The following is a 10,637-nucleotide window of genomic DNA, read 5'->3' as shown; positions in this document are numbered from 1 at the left end:
CACAGAGATTTATCACTGCCTTTGACTATCCGACCTACAGTACCTGTCAGCACAATGCACTTCTTCTCGAAAGGTAATAAGTTTTCTTTGTATTTTCCCCTTCACAAAGCAGCTGTTGAAATGGTTATAAAAATGATGGAACGCTAATTATCCCAGAAGAGAGTCTCCATGGTTTTATGAATGCAGTTCAGCACAGTTTGTCCCTCTTATTATCTGTACCAGCCGGACTCTGGGAATGACATTTGTTGCAACTAACAGGATGGAGTGGCTGTTCCAGCGATGCCATAAAGAGGCTGTTTTCCACTCTGTCTTTCGGTCGGTTCTGTTCATGTCATGTTTGGTAAGAGGAGAGCTACTGTGATTATTTTTATGGACTTTTATGATCATTTCATATATGAAAACTTTAAGAGAAAACATAAGTAATCCACAACAAGAGGACTCTGACGTGGGAAATCCAAAAAATTATTATAAATTGTATTTTTTCTGACATTATTTGCGTTGGATTTACGGGCATCTCTGCTGTATGTCTGGCTGTGATGCTGTGCTCTGCAGAAGTAGGACAGATTATAAATTGGTCACTGCATCCGAGCCAAGGTCTATACTCATTTATCTGTGACAGACAGCACCAAATAATAAGAGGATAAATACTGAATCCAATCCAATCCAAACATGGCAATCCTTTCAGAGGGTAGCAGATAATTAAATTGAGTGATAACTTCCCCACATCCAAACATAAAATAACATGAAACAGCCAAATGTCCAAATAATTTAGTACAAACATCACACAGGGATGCCACAAATGTGTTTGTAACGTTGACATGCCAACATTCAAGTCCCTTATTGCACTCCACCCAACCCTCTCTAGCTTTTGGTCCTGTCCGTGTCCATGTATCCTGGGTTGTGGTACCTTGGGGTCCAGCTGCATTCTGCCGTCACAGGGAGCTATGTACATGGCCACCACTCTGTCCTTCTCATCAACAATCCCAATGAACAGACAGCCAAGGACATTGGCAGGTAAAGTACAGTAGTGACTGGTCAGCACAGTCACTGTTGCTCTTCCTGAGGTTTCTTCCATTTTTTCCCTGTAAAAGGTTTCTTTTTTCGGGAGTTTTTCAAAGTCAAATTGAGGGTATAAGGATCAAGAATGTTGCATTGCTCTAAAGATTGTAAAGCCTCTTGAGGCAAATATTTGTGATTTGTGATATTGAGCTACACAAATAAAAATTGACTTGACTTGAATTGATATCAGGTGACATTTTACAGTCTACTCTGCATCACACTACTGTAGCACTAAAAAAAAAAAAGTATAACCAAACACTGGAAACACAGGTTTTCATTTTTGATGTTAAATGACTTAGCTCAAATACCTCAAAAGGAATACTTCAATAGTAATAGTTGTAACAATAGTTTGATATTTTGGGTCATTTGCTTATTCGCTTTCTCACCTGGAGCTGGATGACAAGGTTAACACCACTCTGGTGTCTGTATGGTTAATATGATGCTACAGCCAGTTAGCTTAGCTTAGCATAAAGACTGTAAATAGAGGGAAACAGCTAGCCTGGTTCTGTCTGATAGTATCAAAATCCACCTACCAGCACTTCTAAAGCTCTCTAATTAACTGGTTATATCTCGTTAGTTTAATTTGTACAAAAACTGAAGTGTTTTATAGAGGCGGTTCTCTCTTAACCAGGTACAACAACTTCCTGGAGACTCAGTTGGTTGCTTGGCAACCTTACTGCGTCAATAAGCAATAGTGTGGCATATGTCATTTTTATTCTTCAGTATTTGTACAAATTAAACAAACAAAATATAACATGTTAATTAGTGGGTTTTACAGGTGTTGGTTGACAGATTTACTTTCAGACAGCTAGCCAGGCTGGCTGTTTCCTGCTGTTTCAAGTCTCTATGCTACGCTAAGCAAACCGGCTGCTGGAGGTAGCTTTGTATTTAACATACAGACGAGAGTGTTATTGATCTTCTCATCTGACTCGGCAAGAATATCAGACTATTCCTTTAATCTGGATGCTAATTCAATTATTTTGCTTTGTTGCTTGTGGTTTGCAAATTACTTATAATGATTCAAACAATTCAAAGTCAGTCAGCCAGACATTAGTTTGACTGTTCTGTCTAGAGACGAGATACAGTCTCCTTTGTTGGCATTTTAGCTTCACGTAAATGAGCTCCATCTATTTATCACGTGTCATTACAGAAAGTAGCCACAGTGCAGTTGCCAGATATGTCAATCACCTCCTTTAGAATCAATGATTAGGGGAGAAGGCACAGCCAAGCTGGTAATAAACTATAATATGAGCTGAACTGCAGCAAAGAGCAAAGTTTACTGTCTTTTTTCTGAATTTACTGCATAAAAGTCTCGAAGAGCACCATAATGAAGGGATCAGTTTCATGCTGTAATTGGAAAACAGCTGGTGTCTTGTAAGTGTTTAACTTTTCTTTCCTCTCTTTCCATCTCCATGTCCTCCATTTACACCCCCTGCCATTCTGTCTTCTTTTCCAGGGCAATCATGAAAAGACGGCTGGCTGCCAGTATTAACATTCTCGCCAGGACCTCCACAATGTAAATCATACTTCCTGACCCACACTTGACATAACTTTCTTTCAGCTGATGCACAATCAGAAGGACTAGTTAAGTTGCAATGTCCCTCACACATGCACACATAAACACAAACAAATACCTCTCATATTTGTCTCTAGCACATACTGGTTACCAAGGAAACACAACTGAGGTGAATGGGCTGAATCTGAATGCTTTCATTTTTCCCATCTATAGCAACTGAGTGGCAGTGAGACTTTAAAGCGGTCATATGTTTATGTGCATGGATTAGTGTTCCTGTTAATGTATAACCACAAAAGGAACAAGGAAGGAAGAACTGAAGCTATACAGGGAAACTGAATAGAAAATGCAGCGTTAAACCTGTTAAACAAACAGAGGTTTAGGCTAAAAATAAATAATGTGGTTGGATTACTTGAGGGGTGAGGGTGGTGGTGGAGGTAGTAGGGGTTTATGCATGTGAGTGCAAGTGTGTAATGGATGAGTTTCAGCTACATCCAGGCTTATTTATTCTCTCATCTTCTACATTTATTTTGACATTTAACATGGTACAAGCTTGAATATGGGTTCTCAGTTTGTGTTGTGCTGTCTTTCATAATCCACAAAAAAAGAGCACCATGTTTAGAGTAAAGAGGCAGTTTTGCAGACCATAAAAGCCTGTCAGGAACAGTTTGACAATATCACTGTAGATCACAGTGGCTATAATAAGTGTTTAGGGAGGGTTTGATTGCTGTGTTCTTTTTGAAAATACAGTTTTTCATGAAAGTGTTTTTTTTTATAGAATTGAAAGGCTCTGCACCATGTACTGGTATATAGTGCATGCTAGAGTTCAAATGTCTTGTGTGAATGTTCTCTAGGTATTATTGGAAAGGTGAAATCCAGGATGCAAGTGAAATTCTGATGGTAAGCTCACTGAGAATGTCCTTTGTGATCATTATGTTCTCAACAGAAATGTAAGCAGAACTGTAAGATGAGATGTAATTGTTGTTGCAGCTGGTGAAAACAAAGACATCCAGGATCCAGCAAGTCATAGATTATGTGAGGTGAGCTTTTACTTAATATATTGCTCATTTCAAATCATTTCAACTGTAAGTTTCAAGCGCTGAATGCTGTAGACCTGCATTAAAGGTTCAGTATGGTTCTTCTCGAATTGGCCCTTATTGTGTGCTTAAGTTTGCTACATGTTGCCAAAGAGATTAACAAATACGACCACCAGCACTCAAGCACAGTTCTCCAAAAGCCCTGCACTGTGATTAAAAATGACATAATTTTATTCATAAAAGCGCATTTTCGTGCTGCTCACACACACATCCTAGGTTACTGCTGCTGTGTATAAGTGTGACTGGAAGAAGTAGTAGAACAGGGTTTAGTTGCTGCAGCTTGAAAGTGATTTTTAGATGTTAGATTAAAATTTTCGTTATGGGTGTTTGATCGTAAATTTAATTGATGTGACTTTTTATGTAATTGCAGAAGTTGGCGGATACACTGTTTTGTCTGTATTTACACATCCACAGGAGGAATGTCAGGTGCAGGATGCACATATTCTATTTGAAATAACCATTAAGAGTTGATCATTATCAACATTTCTTCTGATTTGGCCATTTCTGATTGCAGTATCAGAGTATTAGACGTGTTGATGTGCCAATTAGTGAAAACAACATCTCTTATAGTACAACAGAATGCGGAACTTGGACAATGGGTTATCAGAATTATGTTTTAAAGCATGTTTTTTGGTTCAACTGGTAGGGCTTGCTCCTTCTCGTTTAAGTGTACTGGGGAGCTTCACTCTGAACAAACTGGAGGAAAAAGTTCTGTGTTAAGTTACCAATTAAGTGTTGAAGACAAATGTGTCTGTGTGTGTGTGTGTGTGTGTGTGTGTCCCTTCAAGGTCTGTCCACCCCTATGCAAATCCAGAAGTCCTTAGCTTCCCAGTGGGGGACGGCAGCCTGGCTTACATGAAGTGGATGGATGAAGCTATTCCAGATGACTGATACATCATTATATCAAAGTCTATCTCAGCAGGGATTGCAGCCGAGTGAGGAAACCGAGCCATGTGTACAGGCTGCTGTTTGAAGGCTTTGGATCGAAGAGTTCAGAAAGTACTCTGCTGAACAATAGTTCAATACATGACATTTACACTATTTTGTTGCTCTGACCTTTTCACTGTAAATTCCACCATGTACTGTGGAGATTTAGAGCTTTATATCACAGCCATAGAAAATACTTGTTTCTGATTGGTTGGTTGGAAGGCTTCAGTTAAAATTGTTTAACCCTTGTGTAGTCTTAACATTCTGTATACTCCCCTTGTCCTAAGGGTCAAAAACTGACCCGCTTTCACAAAACCCCTAAAGTAACAACCTGTCACTCATTACAAACTTTGTGTATCTGGATTTTCCCTCTTCATAGTGCGGAAAGACTGCATTTAATCAGTGGACACCATTCATTTTAATTACAACACAGCACACCGGTCATCATTGTTTTCGTCACTAAAGTAGAGGTTTATTATTATTGTTGTTGCTAAAGTTACTGCAAAGGTGTAAACATTAATTTTTTAGCAAGAGATAGTACTTATATAGCCTAAGAAAGTAGCAGACATATGCAGAAAGTATATTTGAATGCATTTTATTGAAGCAAAACAACAGTCTTGAACTTTTTTGGCAACATAGTGATATTTTCCTATATTCTCTACAATGAGGAATTACTAGTACTTTTCTCCCATTTTTGAACCATTGCCCCCACCCACAAGGCGTATAAACAACAACAATAGATAAGAATAAGATAAAAGATATAAAACAAAAACGTGAAGAACATAAATGGTGGATCAGGACAAGATTCAGCCCCCTGAACAGCTTTCAAAAGCGCTGCAGAGGTTGCTGTGGGAGGTGCTCCCTTCTTTGAATGTGTGGGGTTACAAGTGCTTTTCCCAGCTGCTCCAGGAACACCATCCTCTTGTTCTGCTATTCAGGTATCCAGGTAGGGTTGGTCTTGTTTTCTATCAAGAAGGCATTGTATGAGGATGCATCAGTGATGTTATGGAAGATGACCAGGGGCCAGCGGGCAGTCATCCTCCGGCAGCTGTAAGTTCCAATAACCTTGTCCAGGTTGCCCACACCCCCTTTGTTGTGGTTGTAGTCCAGAATGATGGCTCAATGCTCAGTGGCATCATGGCACGGAAAATCACCCTTCCACTCTCTGCAGACTAGATGTAGCCTCACCTCCGGACCTATACACCTTTTCCAGATGTCTCCACATTTATGGAAACCCTCCAAATTTGTCATCTCCAGGTTTATTTTTCAATGGCTGATGTGATGAACATGTAGAATGTTGAGATGATGTGCAGTGCATTGGGTAACTGCAGGCCTTGTGGGCACTGGGGTCATCCTTATGACATTTTGTGCATCCATCCTGACCTGACTGTCATATGGTGACAAGGACCATGTTATTTTGCATTTCTTTGACAAAAATGTCTCTCTTTCAGCTTCATCTGAAGATGATCATGGTTTTCTTGTTCCTCCTTGACATCTGAAAAAATCAAATCTATGACCTGTTGGGCACTGGAACATGTACTCATAGAACTGGGGGTACTGTCATCTGCAGCACCTTTATAGCCTCTGACTGCATTTGCCATTAGTAAACAATGCTTTCAAGAAATGATTATTTTGTTTGAAATTTTGTTCATTTTGTCTAAAATTGTTTTTTATTTTGTCGGTGAACTTGAGTCATGTGTGGGGTCATGGAGGGGAGATGCTGTACATGCACAAGAAAGTTTTAGTTTTTTCTGAGCTGCAATCTGCAATCTTCTGTGATGTATACGTTTCCATTCATGTACATACATGGATTTGTGTGTAAAGTCTGTGTGTTCATGTTATGTTTGAGGAGGTCATACTTACAAACACTTATTTGTCAGCCATCAAAGCACACAAATGCACTCTAGTGACAAATGACACTATGTAATAAACATTGCAAATAATGACTATCCTGCAATTTGACTGAATGCTCACAAGGTGGTGGTGTTTCAATACACATAAAATGCACACCACTGTTACTAATCAAGCATTCACATGTGAATCATATTGAATTAATGCAGGTGTCCTGGTGTTTTTGCACAAATATCTATTAAAAACAGAACCAGCTAGTATTTTCACCCTCTTGATGGAAGAGTATGCTTTTCTGCTTCTTCTTACATCTCTCTTGACCACTCAGCTTCCACCAGGCAGTAATTTGAAAGCAGTGTTGGGACAGCCTCTCTTCTCTCCTCCATCACTGACAACAAGCAACATCCACCAATTTGTGGATCACAGAGGAAGGGAGGTGTGAATTTCAGAGCTTTGCACCCAGTTCTTCACACAACATAATTGTCAAATGGCATAATTGTCAAATATATGTCTCAGCCATGTGCAACTTGCTCCTTTGAGTATAAATAACACAAAAGGTACAATATTAATTTCCCATATATTGGTATCATTATCAAGATTATTGCTGCAGAGTATTACTAATTTCAATAAGTCCTGGATTACTGTACATCAGATATATAAATAATTATCCCACACTTTATGTATAAATACCCTCATTCATTATTCATTGTTAACCGAATCTCTCTTTGTGCTTCTGTAAAAACCTTCTATACAGCACATTGAATCAAAGCCTAATTGGTAGAGGTGACTAAAGAAATACCATGTATTGTATTTCCACATGAATATTATCCAAGTTGTGTAAACACAGAGACATATGGCTGGCTCTTTTTCTTCCTGTTTGTCATTAAAATCTCCATGGGATGCAGAGTTAGGAACAGGATAATTAAGAATAAGCTGTAAGAAACAGACGCTGATAACGTGCTCCCACTGAGCAATTCAATAAACCAAGGATAAACACAGACACACACACACACATTTAACAATACAAAGATGGTGAGCCAACATTGTTTTATTTATTTTTTTATGAACTGGATGGATTAGCATGAAATTTCGGTACAGAGCTACTGTGTAGTTCTCAAAGAATGAACCAAACATTTTACCAACTTAAAATCAGAATCCTAACCATGAAAAAGACACATTTTGCACACTGCTGTGTGTTGTTTAACAAGTGTCATAGTTCACTTTACTTTTTGGACATCCCATCCATTGAGCAGGTCACATCGCTCTGCTTTTTTCAGTTTATATTGAATTCCTTTTACAGTAGTAGTACTTTAGTGTTGTCCAACAGTGCTATGAGCAAAACAGATAGGAACTCAAACACAGTTCTACAATAGAAGTAGAGCTGTTAAAATATACACATATCAAATGGTATCCTTTAATTTTTCATTCATGCTTGTACTCACTCTTTCTTTTTTTTATGATCAACACTTTATTTGGTTTTTAAACAGACATAACAACGTTAAGCAATGGGCAATTGTAGAAACAGAGAGAAGAACTCAAATAACACATTTAGGAAGGGTACATCAAAATAGTAGAGTACAAAAATAACATTAAAGCCCCCCCCCCTTTGTTATGAAGGGGGGGGCTGATCGCTATGGCCCTGAACACCCCCCCACTCCCTCCCCCTGGCTCAGGGCCACAGCGATGTGGAGCATATTCAGTGTGCTATAGGGAAGACAAATTGCAAACAAAAGGGCTGTTAGAGGAGGGTTGTTAGATTGTTAGATTGTGAGAGGTTTTAATGTGACTGAGGTACTTTTCCATTTCAGACTATATCTATCAACCTGATTATTCATCCTAAACAATAATTTCTCATAAGCTGCTACGATTCCAAGTTGGGAGAACCATCCATGAGCCTGAGGAAAATCAACAGATTTCCACTCTTTAACAATGATTTTCTACCCAACTTAATTGCTTTGTGAACCCAGTCAGCTGAAGACATAGGGAAGTTGCTTAGCGGCGATGGATCCTACATTCATTTTTACTAAATATTCTCTTGGTTATGGCAAGGAAATGTATTGGCTCAGTGAAGATACACCTTTCACAGGACAATAGACAAGTAGATTAAAGTAAATGAATGAAAAAACTAAACATTTGAAAAAAATGGAACCCACTCATTAGAAATTATGTCCCAAGACCATGAAGTAAACAAAGTGAATGTCAAATGCTCTGTCATAATACAAGTCTATTATTAAATCCACCTACTATTATTATTATTATTATTATTATTATCATTATTATTATTATTATTATTATTATTATTATCTTCTCACCTTTTTGTTTCTTAAACAAATGTATTACTTATCCTTTGCTTTTTCTTCTTTTTTTTGGTTTTCTTTTGTTCATTGTTTTTTTTTTTTTTGCTTGTTTTTGTTTTATTCCTGCAGCTGCGTTTGAAAGATAATTTTTGCAAACTTCTATTAGTTATTAAAAAGAAATACATAACAGTTAAAAGCATGACTAGCTGAACCTACTGTACATAGATATGCTGTTGCTTTTATTATGTATGTGTGTGTTTGACTGTGTATTTTTTGTTTTAAGAGGAAGCTGATGAGCAAAATAAAACTCCTGCACAAACACGCACACACTCACAGGATTGTGGCTGATTTGTTTTTGCAATTTTGGTGACCACAGGTGCAAGTGCAATCCTGGTGAAAAGTGGCACAATCTGGAAAAGGGGGCAGGAGCAGGGTGAATACATTGTGAGTAGGAGGAATATATTAGCGGCAGAAAGTTTTACAAATGGGCTGGGGGGAGAGACCCTGACCAGCTTTTTTGTTAGACAAAAAGCTGCTCTTTCCTGCGTAGGTGCAATGTGATTATTCAGCACCAAAGATATGCATCCAAGGGCAGATAATCTACCTTTTTAATTTAATTTTGCTTTAAGAAAAACAAGTTCATGTTTAAACCTAAATAATGTGCCCAAGAAAGAACTCTTAAATAGGTTAAGAATGAGTTATTGTATTTAAAATATGAACCCACTTGACTTGGAAGGTACTCATTTTTTCTGACTGATCTTTAAACCTTCCTACCTGCCTCAGAAAAAAGGGAAGCTTAGCTAAATCTGCTGTTTACAGAATTCCAGGATGCTCAGATCTGGGGGGAAATATGGCCATTCTCCATGCTGCAGTATATGAGAAATGATTGCCATGCCTAATAAATATAGAAAACAGGAGTGTGAGAAACAGTGACGTGTAAAAAAAATGGTGTGACCTTTTCAAGATGGAAACTTAACAGACATAAAACTTTTGAGTGATGCCAACTAATCAAATCAATCCTCAAATGAATTTGCATCACCAATCATAACAATTCCAAGAAGTGTCATATTAGTTGTTTTTTTAAGGCAACTATAAACCTTCTGTGAGATCCATGGAAAAAGTCAGAGCTCAGTGCTCCTTTAAAGTACCCAGGCATACATAATGACATGCTTGTTAGCAGGCATGCATAATCACACAGTGTTTTGGAAACACAGTACATCTATCAACTGTATATTAAGTGCACGTACCAGACCTGGTGTAATTTAATTGCTACAGGGTTTTAATCAAGTGAAGGAGAAGGCTCTCATTCATCTCACAAGCAGTCAAGGATGGCATTATTGTTAGGAATCTGATTAATCTAACCAAGTATATACTTCATTTTCATTTCAAACAGAATTTTAGTGTGCATTTTAACATGTAAACGAATAGTTACACAAGGAAAATAAAAAATATATCGTTTATGAATTTGGATAGATCTGCCTGCACACACACACGCACATACACACACACACACCTCCATCAGCTGAAGTCAAGGAAAATGTTTGTGCACTTGTTGCACATTGTAAAAAGCTGTGTGAACTTTAATGAGTGTGTAGCTTTCTTGTTCGCTCTTTTGTACACAAAGGCGCATTTTGCCATCTAAGACATCCACTGACCGCAAATTCAATTCAACTGAAAGATAAGATCTCTCACACAGTGCCAGAGTAATGCTGTGGTACATGTAAGCAGTGAATTGGCTCAGCGTTCTCATTGCAAGGTTACGCGGAGGGGAGGGAAGAGTAATGGCTCAGTGCCTGAGTGAGTGAGCCTACACTGAAGGTGATTGCTTTCTTCCTCTGTTCAGCACCTCTACAAATCCCACCGTCCTTATGCTCCTCCCATCTCCCTGCCTCTTGT

At 38.3% G+C, this 10,637-nt stretch overlaps 1 protein-coding gene across 1 annotated transcript; it reads left to right on the top strand.

Annotated features, from left to right (window-relative positions):
- The first annotated feature begins 203 nt into the window (after window positions 1-203).
- zgc:63972 (protein CutA homolog) lies at window positions 204-6,564 on the top strand. The gene is made up of 6 exons (XM_067574432.1): window positions 204-340; window positions 866-1,014; window positions 2,516-2,575; window positions 3,427-3,472; window positions 3,563-3,612; window positions 4,458-6,564. The coding sequence occupies exons 1-6, from the start codon at window positions 236-238 to the stop codon at window positions 4,558-4,560; spliced, it is 513 nt and encodes a 170-aa protein (XP_067430533.1). The 5' UTR covers window positions 204-235; the 3' UTR covers window positions 4,561-6,564.
- Window positions 6,565-10,637: the final 4,073 nt, after the last annotated feature.

Source organism: Thunnus thynnus, chromosome 19 (assembly GCF_963924715.1).
Source record: "Thunnus thynnus chromosome 19, fThuThy2.1, whole genome shotgun sequence".
Taxonomy (NCBI): Eukaryota; Metazoa; Chordata; class Actinopteri; order Scombriformes; family Scombridae; genus Thunnus; species Thunnus thynnus.
Note: the sequence above shows the minus strand (reverse complement) of the source record. Positions and strands in the feature narration are given on the sequence as shown.

Coding starts and splice junctions, on each gene's coding strand:
- zgc:63972 (XM_067574432.1), top strand. CDS start 236: ATGACATTTGTTGCAACTAACAGGATGGAGTGGCTGTTCCAGCGATGC. Junction 1,015..2,515: donor ACAGCCAAGGACATTGGCAG/GTAAAGTACAGT, acceptor CTTCTTTTCCAG/GGCAATCATGAAAAGACGGC. Junction 3,613..4,457: donor CAAGTCATAGATTATGTGAG/GTGAGCTTTTAC, acceptor TGTCCCTTCAAG/GTCTGTCCACCCCTATGCAA.